Source organism: Calliphora vicina, chromosome 3 (genome assembly GCF_958450345.1).
Source record: "Calliphora vicina chromosome 3, idCalVici1.1, whole genome shotgun sequence".
Classification (NCBI taxonomy): domain Eukaryota; kingdom Metazoa; phylum Arthropoda; class Insecta; order Diptera; family Calliphoridae; genus Calliphora; species Calliphora vicina.
In genome coordinates, this window is record NC_088782.1 from 33912202 (window position 1) to 33933324 (window position 21123).

Consider the following 21123-nt stretch of genomic DNA (forward strand, 5'->3'; position numbering starts at 1 on the left):
GCCAAGATATAAAAGCTCATTAAATTTAAAATTTTTTGTTTTAATTTCTGAGTTGCTCAACATTTTTGCATGCCATTTGTCTATAGGCAAGAAAAGGCAGCTAGTTTTGATACATCTATTAGATAATAAGTTAAGCTTAAGTTAGATCGGCGGCAAACAGCACCAACAGCTAAAATCCTAGTCAAAATTGCGTAGGTAAGCCAAAAAGCATTATATATTTCAAATGAATAAATTTCAAATCTGCTAACAACATATACAAAACTCATAACCAAAATAAAATCTGGACAAGATGCCCTTTCCAGCAAGGTATAACAATCTTTAAAAAAATAATTATAAATATTAAAAATACGCTCTTGAATATTGTATAATTTTAACTCCCCAAATCTTTAAAGTTGAAAGTAGTGTGTTCTGTCGCCATTTTCGAATACTTCTGTTGACATAATAACTATTATTTATCCAAATAACATTATACAACAAAATCAAATTTTTGGCAAAATTACAAGGTCCGGCCGATAAATTTTGATAGAGGAGACAAAAAAAAAGACTCTTGTATCAGCGTTTTGAAAGGTTACATCTGAATTTCATTTGATGGGGGTTTAAGGTTTCCCAACTACATTCTTATTGTTAATCTTCATAAGAAACCATATGATCCTTATATTTTAGGTATAAAATGTGTTCAGCAAAGTTATGTAAAATGTTACAGAGAATATTTTTGTAGAATATGTTAACCCTCTAAATTCTCAAGGCATGGGACTTTTTTGTCCTTCTTTTAAGGGGTTAAAATGTTCCGCAAAAATATTATCCGTGAAATTTTACTATAAGTCCCTAAATACACCAAAACGGAAAATTCAACCAGAAAGTCAGAAATAAGACACAACAAAAGAGAGCTTAGGGTTAATTTCGCATTTATTAAGAATTTTATTTTAAAGAACATTTTAGGTATAAAATGTATTTAGCAAATTTATGTAAAATGTTACGAAGAACATTTTTGTAGAATATGTTAACCCTCTAACTCCTCAAGGCATGGATCTTTTTTGTCCTTCTTTTAAAAAAGAGCAACAAACACCATTAAAACAGTGATTTAAGGGGTTAAAATGTTCCGCAAAAATATTATCCGTGAAATTTTACTATAAGTCCCTGAATACACCAAAACGTGAAATTCAACCAGATAGTCAGAAATAAGACACAACAAAAGAGAGCTTAGGGTTAATTTCGCATTTATTAAGCATTTTATTTTAAAGAACATTTTAGGTATAAAATGTATTCAGCAAATTTATGTAAAATGTTACGAAGAACATTTTTGTAGAATATATTAACCCTCTAACTCCTCAAGGCATGGGTCTTTTTTGTCCTTCTTTTAAAAAAGAGCAACAAACTCCATTAAAACAGGGATTTAAGGGGTTAAAATGTTCCGCAAAAATATTATCCGTGAAATTTTACTATAAGTCCCTGAATACTGAAAAAGTACCAAGCACTTGTATGTGCTCTGTGAACAGCCCCACTATTCTATCAAATTCCTAATTTATAACCATATTATTTCCCATTAAATACAATTTTGTTTCTTCATTTAATTGCACTCTTAAACATAACTAAGCTAAATTTGTTGCCACTTAGAAAAATATGTCAGTAAAATTTCAATGGGAAATTACTCGGCAATAAGTCTTTTTAATGACAAAAAACCGACTTTAAATTCCATTCAACTTTTATTGTTTATCGTATTGCCAATGTCAGCACAAACATAAATTCTAATTTTATAGTGGAAATGTGGAATATTTTACTTTGATTTGTATTTTTTATTATTTTCTTAGAAATAGAATCATTTACAATGATTGGCTTTTTGTTTGTTTAAGATTTTTGTATAGTGATTTTATCTTTATGGCACACGCTCAAGGAATTCGAGTATCGAACGCATAACTCTGAATGAAATATTTTTACCTTAATTTTAACTGAGTTTGTGTTGCTGTTTTCTATGGAACAATAAAAAGGTTTGCAATAAAATCACATAAAATGTAATTTTACTTGAATATCGAAATTTTTGTTGTTATACATATAAATAGATTGAAACATTAATAAATTAAATGATGGAATATAAAAAATGGTGGAATATGTATAGAGCTATTTGTAAATTAAATTTTCTATCTTTGATATAAATTGGCTTAAGCCTAAATAGGAGGGTGGTATGACTGTTAATGTGATGTCATAGTAATATAAGAAATCTTTGCCATAACAACATAATTTTCCAGCTAATGAAGAACTAGAAAAGTTAAAAGAATAAAGTTTTGTATTTGATTTCTACAATATTTACCAAACATTAAAAGCAGCCCTCGTTACTTAATGTTTAGCCTAATACATTATTGTATATATTAAAGTATAAAATTACATTTTAAGATTAAAAGCTAAGGTCCAAAAATCATAAAATATAATCTAATTTAACGTCACACATGCTGAAAATAAACATAAATAAATTTATTACCTGTCGAAAACAATGCCAATAAAAGAAAGATTAATTTATTATATTTTTTTTATAACACCTCAAAAATATTCCTTTATAAACATTATATTTTATTATTTTAATTTTTTTATGTTGCAAAACTCAAATTTGTTTTTATTAATCTAATGTGGCGACTATATATTTCATGCTGTTGCCACAGACCAACTTTTAATTAAAACCATAGATTGTAAAAGATTTTTATGACAAACTTACGTGAGGTGCCAATTGTGTTAATAGTGGCTGGAAAAATTAGATATTAAATTTTAAAATTTGCAAAAAAAAAACAATTGCTGAATTCACAACAATTTGTATCGTGTATCTTGTATTAAATACAATTTTTGGTTATTAGTTTGTGAACACCCATTGTATATTGTATGAATGTTTTTGAAAGCGTAGTATGTATAACAAGCAGACCGACTCTCATTTTTTCAAATTACTCTCTCACATATACGGGTACTATGTGTGCTCAGAGAAATTTATAGCTGTAAACCGATACAACTTTTTAAAAACATAAAAGTAAAGTGTATAAGTGTATTTAATTTTTGTATAAAAATTTCCAACAACAAGCATACACTATTGTATTTGAATTCCATAATACACTCGATACAATGATACAAGGGGTTTTGTGAATTCAGCAAATATAAAATTCATTCGTATAAGATATTGATAAATTTTCTAAAGAAAATTAAACTTTTTCATAAATTTTCTGCAAAAGATTCAAGTTATCTACACATATTCTATATGAAAATCAAGATATCTAATTAGCAGGGAAACCGGAAATATGCTCTAAAAAAATCGTTTTAGGCGCTTTAAATATGCAGTAAAAACTTTAAAATATGCTCTTAAAATTTAAAAAATATGCTCTTAAAAAAACAAACTTTTACATAATTTTTAACCAAAAAAAATTTACTTAAATTTTCAAATAAAAATCGTTGTCTATTGGATCTGAAAACATTTTTATACATAGAAAATGTTCTTTCGACATCAACTGATGTTACAGGAGCAAATTTAAAAGACAATGGCACATAATCATAGTCAAAAATAAAGTACATTTTAAGAGAATTAAACTCGACTTTACTTAAGAGTGGACTTTAGGTCTATCATAGACAAGTTAAAGTATACTTCTGACGCTGAAGTCGACTCTAAATATAAAACTAGCTGAAGTCGTTTTTAACTCGTTTAACAACAGCATCATTTGTTCTTCGCCGAGTAAAAAAGTTCGTCACAAAGTAAAAAATGTTTAAGTTACAAGATATTGGTAGAGATTTTGCAATTATTGAACAGTTAAAATTAGTACCAAAATATCGTAATTATGATATTAATCTTATCTTTTCCATTTTTCCACAACAAACAACTTTCTTTCTTTAGATGTCCCGGTTACTTTTATTGTTTACGTTTTTTGGATTTTTTTTTAATTTTGTATGTCAGCTGTTCAGCGTTGCCACTTGTCTGTTTTTTGTTGTATATTGTATGAAAATATTTTCTACATTTGCGGTGGCACCCAGTTAAAGTCGGTTCAATTTAAAACATACTTTAATTTTGACTATGGTTGCAAATTAATAAAAAGCTGGTTTTTAAAAAGAACCGACTTTAGTGTTTGAAAATTTTTTTCGAATTGTTCTTTTAAATTTTTAAAAAAAATGTCAGTTTTTTAAATTTTTTTTTGGTGATCTATTTTTAAACAAAGGAAGTAAAAATCTGTAACACAACAGCGAAAAATAAATAATAAAAATAATGATAAACTCAAAATATGCTATTAAACAGTAAAATATGCTCTAAAAACGCAAAATATGCTCTTAAAACAAATATATGCAAAAATATGTATTTAAGGGTAAAATATGCAAAAATATGCACTAAACTAATGCCAAAATTCTTAAATAGTTCTGAAACGTGTAAATATCTTATCCATGTGCTCATTAGACTCACCAAAAAAAACATGCATTTGCATATTTTGGTTTCCCTGCTAATTAGGGACAAAATTGTTTGCTAAATTCCATGTGATTTTCAATTTGTTTTTCGAATATTTCCACAAATAAATATGCATAAGGACTGTTTTAACACACAAGTGTATTTTATTCAGCTGTGTCAATTCATAACTATTCACCACGAACAAATAGGGTTTTTCTAAAATTTGACCAAAAAAATTTTCTTTAATAAACATATTTCCTAAGTATTATATAATTTTGTTTTTATTATTAGAAGATATTCAGACCCAATTTCGTATTTTTAGTTCCAATTGTTTCGGCCATATCATGTTATTAACTGCGGATGTTCGCAGAGGCGGGACTACGTATTTTCACATATCTTTGTTCATATATGTCGTATAGATTTTTCCAAACATTTTTGAGAAACTTGAAATATTAATACTAATTTCCATACCCCTAGGTTCTTTTGTTTTGGCACTGTCGCATTTAAAATTCAGTTGATAAAAAAGCAAGTATTTGTCAATAAATAGCTGGCCGCCACTGTATGTATATATTTTCTATAGGATATTAAAATTATCAATAAATTTTCCATAGAAAATAAAAGTTTTTGATAAACTTTCTATAGAAGATCAATGTAATCGATAAATTTTCCATACAAAATTAAAGTATGACTTAAAAATGCGGGATTTACAATTATAGATGGCGTATATTTTGAATGCGGTTTTTGTTTTTAATAACTTATATGTCATTTTAAAGACTACACAACTGTCAATTATTCTCACTTAGTTACTGAACATTATACTGTAAACAACAAAGTTTTTTTGCTTCGAAAATATCGAATTTTGTACCAACAAAGCGTCATATGCAGGAAGTTTTGCTTTACTTCTTTAAGTTGAAAAAAAAAAATGCCGCTGATGCACACCGATTGTTCACTAAAGCTTAAGGTGAATGCGTTCCATTGGCTTCAACGTGCGAAAGATGGTTTGTGCACTTCAGAAGCGGTGCTTTTGATACGGAAAACAAAGATCGCACAGGCCAGCAAAAAAAGTGTGAAGACGAAGATTTGGAGGCATAATCCATGAGGATTGTTGTCAAACTCAGCAAGAGCTTGCAAAATCATTGGGAGTTGCACAAGCAGCAATTTCAAAACATTTGCAAGCGGCAGGATTCACCCAAAAGCAGGGAAATTGGGTACCATACGAATTGAATTCGAAAGACCTTGAAAGACATGTCCGAAATGATGCTTGAAAGCTATAAAAGAAAATAATTTTTGCACCGAATCATTACTTGCGATGAATAATTGATCCATTACAATAAGTATGAGATCGTATGTGAAGCCCGTCCAGCCAGCGAAATCGACCAAAGCCAAATATCCATGACCCTAAGATAATATTTTGTATTTGGTGGGTGCAGTGGAGGCTGCTGAAATCTCACCAGACCATCACAGGTTACCTATACCGAACGCAACTGATTTTTAAGTGATCGTTTGAAGCGAGCATTTGCCGAAAAAACACCAAGAATACGCGGCCAGGCAATAATCCGTAATATTCCATCATGACAACACTCGGTCACATGTTCCAATACCAGTCAAAACAAGTAAGAAAGTATGGTCGGTCAAGCCCGACCATATAATACCCTATACCAAGTAAATGAGTAAAAATATTTTTCTTTTAAAATATCAATAATTTATATTCGTGAGTGATTTTCGGAAGTGGGCCTTATATGGGAGCTATGACCAATTATGGACCGATCATCGTAGGCCAAAAGTGTCATAATATCCATAAGCAAAGTGACATAGTGTCCATGGACATTATGACACTACCGAAATGACATAATGTCCATGGACATAATGTCATTCAGCGAATTCACTTAATTGTGTATAAATTCGAAAAGAATGCATTGATTTTTATGATCAGTATCTCATTTAGCTCCTAATACATATGGCTTTGTGATAAAGCAATAAATCTCAACAATTTCTGCCGATTTCGATTTTTCCTGATTTTTTTAAAACAAAACAAGTAGAGAGCTATATTCGGCTGTGCCGAATCTTATATACCCTTCACCAAATTATACTTAAAAATATTTTTTTTTTTAAATATTTTTATTTAAACAAAATCAAATTTTTTTTTTTAATGTTTTAAAATTTTTTTAAAAAAATTTTTTTTCCAAATTTTTTTTTAATTTTTTTTAAAAAAAGTTTTTTCAAAATTTTTTTTTTAAATTTCTTTAATTAATTTTTTTGGAAAAAGAATTTATGACAAAAAAAAAATATTTTATGAAAAAAAAATTCGGGTTAAAAAATATTTTTTTCCGATTTTGACCCATTGTATGTCCTTACTATGGTCTTATATACGTCGTTGAAAAAGGTCTTTGAAATATCTATCATTAGATATCCATATTGTCTATATTAATGACTTAGTAATCCAGATATAGGTCAAAAATAGGTCAAAAATCGAGGTTGTCCTAGTTTTTACCTATATCTCAGCCATTTGTGGACCGATTTTCTCGACAGACAGACAGACATGGCTATATCGCTTCCGCTATCTATAGCGATCCAGAATATATATACTTTATGGGTCGCAAATGAAAAATGTGGAAATTACAAACCGAATGACAAACATATATACATATATCCTTGCCACTCATGGTGAAGGGTATAAAAATTAGGTATTTTCACGTAAAAAATATATTTATACCCTACACCACCATAGTGGGGAGGGTATAATGCGTTTGTACAGATGTTTGTAAAGCCCAAAAATTTTAGTCTAACACCTACCTTAAAGTACACTGATCGACTTAGAATCACTTTCTCAGTCGATTAAACGATGTCCGTCCGTCCGTCTGGCTGGCTGGCTGGCTGGTTGGCTGTCCATGTAAACCTTGTGCGCAGAGTACAAGTCGCAATTTTGAATATATTTCGATCAAATTTGGTACATATTATTTTTTCGGCCTATTCAAACTGTCTGGAATCGGTCCATTATTTCACTTAGCCCCCATACAAATGTCTTTCCGAAATTGGACTTTATCGGTCATAAATGTTTAATTTATATATGTAATTTATTTAATTTATATATGTGTCACCAAATTTTGTTACGATCGGTCCATAATTTGTCATAGCTCCCATATAGACCCGCTTCCTAAAATCACTTTAACGTGCATAAATCGCTTAAAAATGTCGGTATACACACAAAATTCAACATAGTTAACTTTAATATAGACATAAATCACACGACCTAATTTCATGGTGATCGGTCAATAATTGGTCATAGCCCCCACTTCCGAAAATCACTCAAAAATATAAATTATTGAAATTTTAAAAGAAAACTGTTTTTGCTCTTTTACTTAATGTAGGGTATTATATGTTCGGGCTTGACCGACCATACTTTCTTACTTGTTTTTATTTATATTCACATTATGTCAAACAATTGGTCCCATTTAATATCTGAAAAAAGCTGTTGAAAATTCAAGTTAAAGTTTTATTTTCTATAGACTATTGAAGGGATCGATAAATTTTCCACAAACAATTCATGTTATCGATAAATTTTATATATAAAATTAAAGTAATCTATATATGTTTTATATAAAACTCAGGTTATTGTTAAATTTGCTATTAAAAATTGAAGTTATCAATATATTCAAGTTAAATATAATTTTTTTTTTGACATGGAATATAAATGTTATCTATACATTTTCATGTTATCAATAAATATTCTGTAAGAAACTTAAGAATACTGAAGTTATCGATAAATTTTACTATTAAAAATTTAAGTTATCGATACAGTTTCTATATAAAATTCCTGTTATGTTGTTATGGAAATGTTTGAAATTATAAAAATACAATTTATTTTTATCCCTTAAATTTTAAAATTTTGATCTTTAAGTAAAATATTTAAATTTATTTATTAAATACCAATGGAGAATACCACTCAGATTATCTGACATTAAAACCATTGGAATGTACAAATTGCTGTTTACTGGGTTACATGATTCATCATTATATGGTCGTATGTATAACTTTGTCATCGTATTTGCTTAGAACGAAAGAAGAAAAAAAAAACAACATTATTTAACTTTTCTAATACTACAAATATTATACAATACATATTCGAACATACTTAAACATTGTTTATCTATTGGCTTAAATGTTCTCTATAAAAGTATGTATGTAGTCGTATGTAAACATTAGTATATAAATATTTACCTGTTGTCATGGTAAATGGTTTCAATTTGTAAATTTTATTCTATTTAGTCTAATGTTTGTGTGTGTCTTACAGGACATGTGCTACAACAAGTGATTGCTTAGAATATAAAAAAAAACATCATACAGACATTTATTTATTTGAAGGGATTTAATTTCCATAAATATTTGCTATTGAAACTCATACATATTCGTACTTACTATGACAATATAAATTATTTTTTCATTTCTAGTGATGAATTATTTTTTTTTTGTTAAAGAGGAACAAAATTCAAGGATATTGTTATTAAAGATGGCATATGTTAAATGGAGATAAATTTGTTGAGTAAACAGGATTCTTAATATATGTACATAAGATTTGGTTAAATGTTTTAATAGAAAATTCTTAATTAATTTAAGTTTCCTTTATTATAAACTTGCATAATTAAGTTTTATGGATAAAACATTACTGGCACGTTTATTACTTAAGCCTTTATCACTTTAATGAATTTAAATGTTTATTTAAAGTTAGTTTTATTGTTTACTATCAGGTGCCCATGTAGCCCTAAACCATTTAGTCATGTTTGTCTAGCACGTCTGAAGAATCTATTACACCAGATTGTGGCCCATTAATTACACCGTCACACTAATTGAACGATTGTTTTATTTTTTATTTGTCGAAATTTAATGTTGTTATTGTTTATCATTATTGAAACATAAGTACTTAAAAACAAAGTTATTTTTTGTTTTTTATCATAAATGAAAACAAATATTTAACAAATTCTTTTAGCAGATGTATTTTTTGTTATTGATTGTTGAATTTCATAAATATTTTTCTATGCAAGTAGATATGAAAATATTCTATTTACTCTAATTATTGCATGATGTTTGTCTGTTATGTCTGTGTAATTAAGACTTATCATGGCGTTTGTAACACAGAATGTAAGTAACATTATTATTCTATAGATATTAAACGTTATCGATAAATTAAAAAAATTCAATTAAAGTTAATGATAAATTTTCTACAGAAAGTTAAAGTTACCGATAAATCGTTTACCAAAAATTATGGTTATCGATAAATTGTCTGTATACAATTCTAGTTATCAGATACTTTTTCTAAAAAAATTTAAGTAATCGATTAATTTTCTATATAGAATTAAAGTTATCGATAATATATGGATAACAAACAAATAGATATAATTTCTAGAGAGCATAGAAAATTAAAGATTTCGATAATTTTGTTTATATAAGATATAAGTTATCGATAAATTTCTATTGAAAAATTAAGTTATCGATAAATTGTCTATAGAAAATTAAAGTCTTCTATTGATTGATAGAAAGTTAAAGGTATCGATAAATTGTCAATAGATTCTAGTTATCGATATACATATTTATACCCTACACCACCATAGTGGGGAGGGTTTTATGCGTTTGTGCATATGTTTGTAACGCCCAAAAATATTAGTCTAACGCCCACCTTAAAGTATACCGATCGACTTAGAATCACTTTCTGAGTCGATTAAACGATGTCCGTCCGTCTGGTTGGCTGGCTGGCTGTCCATGTAAACCTTGTGCGCAGAGTACAGGTCGCAATTTTGAAGATATTTCGATCAAATTTGGTACATATTATTTGTTCGGCCCAAGGACCAAGCCTATTGAAACTGGCTGAAATCGGTCCATTATTTCACCTAGCCCCCATACAAAGTCCCCTCGAAATTGGACTTTATCGGTCATAAATGTTTAATTTATCTATGTATCTACACAAATTTCGCTCCAAATAAGTTTTATATATAAAAAATTCATGTCACCAAATTTTGTTACTATCGGTCCATAATTAGTCATAGCTCCCATATAGACCCGCTTCCGAAAATCACTTTAACGTGCATAAAACCCTTAAAAATGTTGGTATACACACAAAATTCAACATAGTTAAATTTTATATAGACATAAATCACACGACCTAATTTCAAGGTGATCGGTCCATAATTGGTCATAGCTACCATATAAGGCCCACTTCCGAAAATCACTCATGAATATAAATTATTGATATTTTAAAAGAAAAATATTTTTACTCATTTACTTGGTGTAGGGTATTATTCTTAAAGTTTAATTATTTGATAAATTTTCTATAAAAAATTTATGTTATCTATCAATTTTATAAAAACTAAAGTCGTGGCTGAATTGTCTTTAGAAATCGATAAATTGTGTCTAGAAAATCAAAGTTATCGATAAATTCTAAGATTTAAGTTATCGATATAAGTTCTATAGACGATTAGTTATCAAAAAATTGTTTAAAGGAAACTAATGTTATCGATAAATTTTCTATTGAAAGTTAAAGTTATCACTATATGTTCTGTAGAATATTAAAGATATTGATATATGTTCTATAAAAAATTAAAGTTATCGATAAATTTTCCGTAGAAAATGAAATTTACCGATAAATTTTCCATAGAAAATTCAAATTATCGATAAATTTTTATAGAATATTCATGTTATAGAACAGTTGTCTATAGAAAATTCAAGTTATTAGGAGACCCTTGAAGTTATTCTAAAAAAAGTAAAAACAAAAATTTTCTTCCTATATTTTTTCAACAAAAGTGCACGAAAAAGCTATTTTTTGAAAACAATTTTAACAAAATTTATTTGGCGGACTCTTAGCTATATTATTGCTATATAAAGTTAAGCCGTATCACAAAGTCTGAATTGGCTGTTAACCAAAAACTGATGACACCTTTTTTAGAGGCTCCACTGATTTTCAGAAAATTTGGGGGCCCACAAAAAAAAAAATCGGTCACCAAAATGGACAAACTGAGTATAGGGTTTTACTACCCTTTGGTAGTAGAGTCGAACCTATACTGTCATGATCTTGTGTTTTTCCAAAAGTCTTCATGTGTTGCATAGTGTAATTTAAGTTGTTGAGAAATTGTCTACATTAGAAATAAGAAAATTCCAGTTCTATAAAAAACTAATATGATTCTATAGAAAGTTTATGATAATTTGTTTCTATTCAAAGTTATCGATAAATTCTCGATAAATTTTTTACGGAATATTTAAGTCGTATGGGTGGGCGTATGACTTAAAAATGAGAAATTTTCACAAAATTGTTTGCTTTTATTTTGAAATATTTCTACAATATGAATTTATTCAAAGTATTGCTCATTGTTAGCTATGACCTTTTAATATCTTCTTTTGAGGCCAAGAACGAATCAAACCAATCTTGGATACTCTGTTCTAAAGTGAAGCGTATCTCAGAGAAAGCGTTCAGGATCGATCGAAACACTTCATTCTAAATACTTTGTAACAGATATAGCAACATGTGGCCAGGTGTTGTCATGATGTAATATTAGGGTATATAGGCTTTTATAGCGTTCAAGCAGCATGTCTTTCAGCCTCAATTCATATGGTACAAATCCATCCTGTTGTTATACAATATGAGATGCAGGGTCCTAAATTCGACCAACTCTTTTTACACAAACTTTATACCGCTTGTAAGAAATAAGGGCAGATTACAATGAATGAATATTTGCTTTAAAGCAAATGAGAAATTAAAGTAATATCTTTTATATCTTAAAATATAAATGTTATCTTTCAAATATAAATTTTATAACTTACTTTTTCTACCTTGAGATTATATGTTTTATCACAACAATTTTTTTGGTAATCGATGTCTAAATGTTTTTTTAAAAATATTCTCCAAAATAAAAAAATTTTAGGTGAATTTGAAAAATGGAAAATTTTTACAAAATTGCAACTTAATTAAAATTTCTCATAGCATTTTTTAAATGTTTAATATGTTTACATATTTGATAAGATCTTTCATCAAAAATTACTAATCAGAAACTTTTTTTTATCGATATAGACATATACCCTACTTCAGGCAATGGCCGTGGATAGGGGAGAAGATTTTCTAATAATACTAAATAGTAAGTAAGTAGCATTTCATTAAAATTATATTAAAACTTATGTTTTAAAAAAAACACCGCACTACAGTGAAAAAAAATCTTTGAAAACGACCTAGCGTGGGTTATAGGTCTTGCTGAGTACATTACAAATTTCAGAAATACCCTCAAATTCAGAAGTTATTCTAAAAACACCCTTTTCAGTGGTGTTCATCAACTTATTGACCTGTAACTCAGTCAGTTTTTGTCTGAAAGAAAACTGATTACGCTTTAAAATTACTTGCATTTTTTGATACATTGCACAGTGGTTTCCCTTAAATTGACAAGCGGTCAAAAATCAATATCTCCAAAACTAAAAAAGATAGGGTTTTCAAAATTTGTCACCTCATAGCATGCCCGAAGAACTTAAAGTTTGCCAATTTTTAAGAAAAAATATTAACAACTGCAGCCACAGTAGACCTTTGATCTTTGAAGGGTTAATTGGATTTTAGATTTGTTTTATGAATTTTTTAAATAAATTATTTCAGTATGAAAATTCGTTTGTTTAAAATAATTTTAGTAAATTTTTATTCCATTTTAATTCATTTGAATTATACACTGAAAAATTAAAATGTTATACAAAGTTATATAATGCAATATGAGGTATTACTAAGTAATATAATGTTGTAAGGTAAAATAAGACATTATTATATATCAAATATTAATCAAATTTAAAACTCTTTGACTTAAACTACTTGTTTTCTTTGTTGATAAGTTTGGTCTCCAGAAACAAATGCATCTGAACTTAAAACAATCTATTTAAAAGTTCTGTATTTGTAGCATTGCGCGATATTTGTCGGTTATGTTGCAATCTAAACTGTTTTATACGCTTATTTTTCGCTCTCAGCTGCTACATCCGATATTTCACCTATTGACACTACTACTTGCTTGCTTTCCTCAGCACCGATGCAAAAATAAGAAGGCGGGTTAGTATATTACAGATCATACGCAAATTTCCGCAACTAACTTCAGCACTTTTATTATCTTAAGAGTCAGATTAATACAATGAAAATGAAACATACGGGGCAATCTTGGGGAACACAACTAAAACTTTAAGTAAACAGTTTTACAAAAAAGTAACAAACAAATAGGTTAACTAAAACATTAATTAATTTCACAAGATTTACAACACAAGTTAGTTTTAATTATTTTCTAAAGATAAAATAAATACCTTTAACTTCAAAATCCATTGAAAATTATTTAATTTTGTAGACTGCAGCAATCGCAAGACCGTTTTGAAGTGCACTTTTGCTTTGAATTATTCTTCCAGCGTTCAGCTGCGCTTTGCAAATGAATATTTGCTCATGCTTTTAATTTTATTTTTAAAAAGTCCCGTTAGATTTCCAGCAAAAACCGGTTTGCCATTAAAAAGATTGGACATTTAAGAGACAATTTTTTTTGCATTTTGTCCAAATATTTTGTGATCGTTTTATTTATTTTTGGCCTATGGGCGGAACCACCTACCCCCTTCGGAGTTTGACCTATCTTTTATCAAATTTTCAACTTTGGGCCACATGCTCTAAAATCCCAACCTTGATGTGCTCCCCCAAGAAAATCTGGACCCTATGGGCAAAATTAAAAAAAAACAAGTTCACCAAATTATACTTTAAAATAAATTTTTTTAAATATTTTTAGGTAAACAAAATTTAATTTTTTTTTATTGGTTTTAAATTTTTTTTTTTTGAAATTGTTTTTTAATTTTTTTTAAAAAAAGTTTTTTTTTCAAATTTTTTAAAAAATTTTTATTTAATTTTTTTTTTTTGGAAAAAATTTATGACAAAAAAAATTTTTTTATGAAAAAAAATTCGGGTCAAAAAATATTTTTCCCGATTTTGACCCATTGTAAGTCCAACTTACTATAGCATTATCTACATTGTTGCAATGGACTTTGAAATATCTATCATTAGATATCCATATTGTCTATATTAATGACTTAATAATCCATATATAGATCAAAAATAGGTGAAAAATCGAGGTTGTCCCGGTTTTTTGCTCATATCTCCGTTATTTATGGACGGATTTTGCTGATTTTAAATAGCAAACTTCTCGAAAGCATGTCTGACAGAATTATTGAAGATTTGGATCCTGAAGATATCTGGGGTCTTCAGAAAATTGATTTCTACTAACAGACGGACAAACAGACATACGGACATGGCTTAATCGACTCCGCTATCTATAAGGATCCAGAATATATATACTTTATAGGGTTGGAAATGAAAAATGTAGAAATTACAAACGGAATGACAAACTTATATATACCCTTCTCACGAAGGTTAAGGGTATAATAAAATTGTTGGGATATTCGCTCCAATTTTTAGGAATTGCGGGATTTCCTTTGACCTTTTGACAAGTTTTTTTTTACACTTTGTTATTTAGAATGACAAGTTAAAATACATACGTTGAAAATTTCATTGAGTTTTGTTAATAAATAAAGATTTTATTAAATAAATATTACATATTTATTGAATTTCTAAAACTAAAATTTTTTATCAAAATTGTAATACAAATATTAGGACATTTTTTTTTTGTTTATATAAGTTAATTTTTGGTCTTACAAAAAAAAATGTCAAGTCAATATCCTGCTACAAAATAAGAATTTTTGTCAAAAATTGAAAAGTGACCTAATGGGGGTTGTAGACCAAGGTGAGGACATACTAAAATCGTTTACAAAGATTTTGTAACACCTCCAAAATTTTGAGTTATTATGAAAAAATTTGTTTTCGGGTAGGTAGTAAAACTTTAGTATCTCTTACTCACATATTTTTAGACCGATATTAAAATTGTAAACAATTGTGCTATTTATCTCTTATATTTCCAAGTTAAAGGCATTTCAAAATTTAAATTTTTCAAAATATAGGTCGTACTTTTGCAATATTTTTGAAAGACGGAAATTTGAAGTGGCATATTTTTGAATCTAATTGAGATTGTTTCCCTTTTTCATTAAGTTTCACTTCTTAATATAATATTCTAATAGTTAGTTTATAATTAAAACTTTATGTAGGGTATAAAACATCCTACCCATCTTGCAGTAGTTAATAAACAACAACTCACGCTTGCAAAATTGTCATGTCAATAAACGTAAAACTGGCTAAAATGTATTGAACCAAAAAATAAAAAATAAAAAGAACATGCAGAATGATGCTGCTGTTTTTTTTTTAACTATGCGAACATAATGTTTAACAAAAACATAAAATAAAATCAAGTACTTACTTACAAAACATTTCTAACAACATTGTTTTTGCTCAAAGTATTTACAAATTTATTTTTTTTTTCATATTTTTTTCGCTATAAAAACTAAAGTATTTCATAGAATTGTTAACAGTTCGATTTGTAAAGTGCACAGAGACTAGAAAAACAAAAAAAACAACTTCAATAATGGCTGTATCAAAAATTGTAACATTTATTGCTGTGTTGGTCGTTTTCGCCACCACCACCCAGGCTCAAGTTATAACGTCTGGCATTTGTCCTTGTGATGTCGATGTTGTGCCCAGCTTTGATGTTTCCCAATATTTGGGTGTTTGGTATGAATACGCTAAATATCCCATGTATTTTGAGGCTGATGGTGTTTGTATAACGGCCGAATATACTCTACAGCCTGATGGCAATGTTGGTGTTAAGAATTCTCTAGTTAATGGAAAGTAAGTTGTTAGAATTATGGTGGAATTGTGGTTGTTGTCTGGTGTTTTTTCTGTTTCTTTGTTGTTGTTTGTGTTTCTACACCATTTTCAATTGTATTTCAGAATTTTCTAATTGTATTTCAGAAGTTTCCATTTATATTTCAGAAATTTCAAATTGAATTTCAAAATTTTCCAATTGTATTTCAAAAATTTCCATTTTATTTCTGAAATTTTTATTTATACTTAAAAAGTTTCTAATTGCATTTCAGAATTTTCTATTTGTATTTCAGAAATTGCCATTTGTGTTGCTATTCGAATTTTCTGAAATACAAATGGAAATTTCTGAAATAAAATTGGAAATTTCTGAAATACAAATGAAAATTTCTGAAATAAAATTGGAAAATTCTGAAATACAATTGGAAATTTATAAATATTATAATTTATTGAGCTTTAGGTCACTTTTTATATTAAAAAAAAAATATTTTATTTCCGATATTTCTGAAATACAATTAGAAGTTTCTTAAATATTAATGTTAGATTCTGAAATTTAATTAGAAAATTCTGAAATACAAATGGAAATTTCTGAAATACAATTGGAAATGGTGTAGTTTTTTTCAAAAATTTATTTTTGCTCATAATCGATTGGGAATGTTTGTAAGTAAGTTAACAGAAGCATAAAATTATGAAGATTTTAATTGGGTGGGTGGATGGACTCTGCACAGTTTGGAGTTCAAAATAAATTTTGCATGGTCAAATGACTAAATCAGCAAGTGTATTCAGTAGAAGCTGTAAAAGTTACTCAAATTTGTTTAATTCTAACTGATAAAATACTATTTTTACCGTGAATAATCGTAGAATGTATTCTAAACGATTAGTCCGATTTAAATAAAGGTCGTGCAGTCCAGAAAAAAATAATTGGAGCTATTACTCCATGAAGATTGTTGTAATATTCAACAATTTGATTCTCTCTTTCACATTATTAAATTTTCCTATAATTTCTTTATATTTTTAGGTCTGGTGCTGCTGAAGTAATTAATGGTTATGCGTCTGTTGTTTCCAATGCCAAATTGATGGTCACATTTCCCGTTAGTCCGGCTTATAATACCACCAGCAATTACTGGGTTCTCGACACTGACTATTGTACATTCAGTGTAGTCTACTCGTGCCAACCATCTGCCAACAATCAACATTCCAGTAAGTGTGCATTTGTGTTTCTATTGACATTTCAATTTCAATTAGAATTATTATGATTTGTCATTTATTGTGTATTTTTTGTTTTAGCAATTGTTTGGATTTTAACTCGTGAACGTGTGCCCTCCACTGCCACCATTGATACAGCTAAGGCTGTATTGGTAAAGAACAATATTTCATTGGAACCCTTGACTGTAACCAAACAACAGGGATGTTAAGAACTACATTTTTAGGAATTTAAATATAATTTGAAATGGTTTGGCATTGCTACTAATTATGGGTTGTATTATAAAATATGTAAATATTATTGTAACTTATGCAAGTACTTTATCAATATGCAAATTGCTTAAGCAAAATAAATGTTAATAGAAAAATGCAAATCAATTTAAAATGTTTATACTTTACCGATGTTACTTAATAGATTTTAATTAACCAAACGTTCAGGTTAATTGTTTCTATTCAGAAGTCAATTGATGCTATATACATATATTACAAAGGTACTATTTGATAGCTGGTACTAAGTACACGCAGAGAAAAAATATAGTTGGGCATGGTTACTGTAACCATTTCAATATTGTTACAAGTTTTTTAACTATATTATAGTCACAGTAACCATTTACATGATTGTGGTAACCATAATATGGTTAACTTACGATTCACATGATTGTCTCAACCATATATATGGTTACAGTAAACATATATATGTTTGTGACAACCATTTATATGATGAAGGTCTTATCATATTATGGTGCTCTCGGCTTAAGGCTTATCATAATCTGAGAACAACATATTATGATAAAATTATTCATCATAAATATGGTTGCCACAAACATATATATGTTTACTGTAACCATATATATGGTTGAGACAATCATGTGAACCGTAAGTTAACCATATTATGGTTACCACAATCATGTAAATGGTTACTGTGACTATAATATAGTTAAAAAACTTGTAACACTATATAAATGGTTACAGTAACCATGCCCAATTATATTTTTTCTCTGCGTGTAGTAAACGCATGGGAATCATCATGGCCCTTATATAGATTCGGTTACCTTACAGGCTAGCTAACTGATTACTTGACTAGGTAAATAAGTAATTAGTTATTTGCTCAACACAACCAGAATGCCAGTTTCAAGGAGACATTCTAATTACACTGATAGAAAAACCGTCATAACGCTGACATCAGTTCTATGTGTCTTCGTTTTTGATCCCATGATACTTTTCATCATTGTGATGTCAGCCTTTACATCAATTGACAAAATTCAATATGAAGATGCATTTTTCTATGAGTGGAGGGTCCTAAGGTCGATTTTTAGATGATTGTTCGAATAATCATTATTTTACTGAAAAATGTTGAATTGAAAGAAGATTTTTTACTTTTAATTTTTGTTGTAAAGATTTCAAAAATTAATTTTTCAATAATAAATCTAGCAAACATATAATTTTTACATTAAAAGTATAAAAATAGTCGTAAAATATTCGAAATTTAAAAAAGTCGAAAGGTTGACTTTATGTTTCAACTCTATAACCCTAATAGTATTTTCTTAGTAGTTGAATTATTGCCTGGAAACTGATGATTTAGTTCCACAGAGAATGTACAGTAACCGGTTTCTTAAAAATAATCGATACTTTTAATACAACGAGCATCTTGAAAGTTACCTTTAAAGTCCAGTAACATGGAAACTAAGTTAGCCTGATAATACTAATTATAATTAGTAAAACAGTAAACCAAATAATATTTACCTTATAATGAGTTAAATAGATTTTCCATAAAGTGAAAGGAAAATAAAAAATTAAACATACTAACATCAGATTACAAAGGAACACTAAGAGACAACTGACTCTTCAATATACTAAAAAAAAACTTCTTTCTAAAGTGCAGTACAAAAAACATTAAATGACTACACCCTAGATTACTTAGAGACACTAAAGTGATAATGTAGTTTACGGTAAAAAAAAACTGGGATGTATAAAGTCACACATTTGCTTCTCTTTGCTTTACAAAGTGCACATATGCATCAAATGACTAGTGCTGCTTATAGAAAAATGTTTTTATAAATTCCCGGAAAAATTTTATCGGGACACTTCTGGAATTTCCTTATAAGATTTATTCATAAAGTTACAGGATTATTTCTGAATAGATTCGTTAATAATAATTATTATATACATATGGAACAAATTTGTGAAAAAATTGCCGCTTAAGCAACATATTTACGAATGCTCAAACAGTATTCCGGCGGACTCTTGTATGGGGGCTAGGTGACATTAAAGACCGATATTACCCATTGCTAACAGAGAGTATTTGTGGAAAATTGCAGCCATCTAGCTCCTTTCATTTCAGCCCTATCGTGTTTTCAACAGTCAGACGGACTAACATAGCTAGATCGTCTTAGAATCGTATCCAGAATATAAATACTAATGTGGAGCTGCGACAAATATTTTGATAGTGAGTATATAAATTCTGTTTATATTAGGGTATGACTTTAAAATGCGGTATTTTTCCCATCTTTCTGATAACATATGAATTTCGAGCTAAAATAATTGCTCATATTTTGTGTTCTAAAACGAATCCAGCCAATATCGGATACTCTGTTCTGAATCAAATTGTTGTCGAAAGGGGCACAGTCTGGACTATAAAGAGGCTGAGGCAAAACTTCCTAAATACTTTTTAATAGGTATTGCAACATGTGACCGAGCGTTGTCATGTTGGAATATTACGGTTTCATGTTTGGCAGCATTTTTTGGACATTTTTCGGCCAATGCTCGTTTCAAACGAATCAGTAGGGTTTGGCACAGGTAACATCCAGATTTCAGCAGCTCATGATAGATAGGACCCTTTTAATCCCATCAAATACAGAGCATTACCTTAGCGCCAAGAATATTCGGCTTTGGTATCGATTAGGCTGGTTGGCCGAGCTTCACATTTACATTTTTCATCGTAATTATTCATTTCTGACATGCAAAATCCCAATTTCCTTGCTTTTGGATGAAACCTGCTGCTCGCAAACGTTTTGAAATTGCTGCTTGAATTGCTCCCAATGATTTTTCAGGCTTTTGTTGAGTTTTACAACAACCTTCATGGAGTAATGCCTCCATTTCTTGGACTTCAAAATTTTTTGGCTATCCTGGGCGATCTTTGTCTTCCGTGTTAAAATCACCACTTCTGAGCCGCACAAACTATCTCTTGAAACCGATGGAACACATTCACCTTTGGTGAGCCATCGCACAGAGGGATGGCTTCATACATTTTTTTTCAAAAATTATAAGGAGTGGTCGTAGAGCTCTGGCACCGAGAATTATATGGACCAAACTAAGAAAAAGACCAAAAAATTTTATTAAAATCAACCACGACCATCGGCCATGCCCACCGCAATCCCAATGAAATTAATTTTTGTGTAAAAATTATAAGGAATGTTCGTAGAGCATTGAAATTTGACACCGAGAATTATATGGACTAAATTAAGAAAAAAATAAAATTTTATCAAAATTGACTACGTCCAACGCCCACTGCCCATACAATCCAAATAGATTTTTTCGCATAAAATTTGTCCTATCCAAATAAACCTCTAGAAATTTGGTACATACATTTTTTGAAACAAAAGAAGAACGCATGCCGAGTTTTAATAAAATCGGGCACGCCCACGAAACCCATACATAAGAATTTTTTGGATATTTCATTTAAGTCTTCATCCTGTTCCGAAAACTATATTTTTTTGAATCGAAACAAGACTCCCAACTTTAATTTTATTAAAAAACAGCTTGGTGGAAAGGGGGCTAA

The 21123-nt window shown here is 29.0% G+C and overlaps 2 protein-coding genes across 2 annotated transcripts in view; one reads left to right on the plus strand and one right to left on the minus strand.

Annotated features, from left to right (window-relative positions):
• The window catches only part of Cnep1r2 (CTD nuclear envelope phosphatase 1 regulatory subunit 2), a 596488-nt gene that overhangs the window by 109417 nt on the left and 465948 nt on the right, over positions 1-21123 (minus strand). The gene's annotated exons all lie outside the window — the stretch shown is intronic.
• Positions 15907-17557, plus strand: LOC135955385 (apolipoprotein D-like). Its single transcript, XM_065505735.1, has 3 exons — positions 15907-16169; positions 17161-17342; positions 17430-17557. The coding sequence occupies exons 1-3, from the start codon at positions 15907-15909 to the stop codon at positions 17555-17557; spliced, it is 573 nt and encodes a 190-aa protein (XP_065361807.1).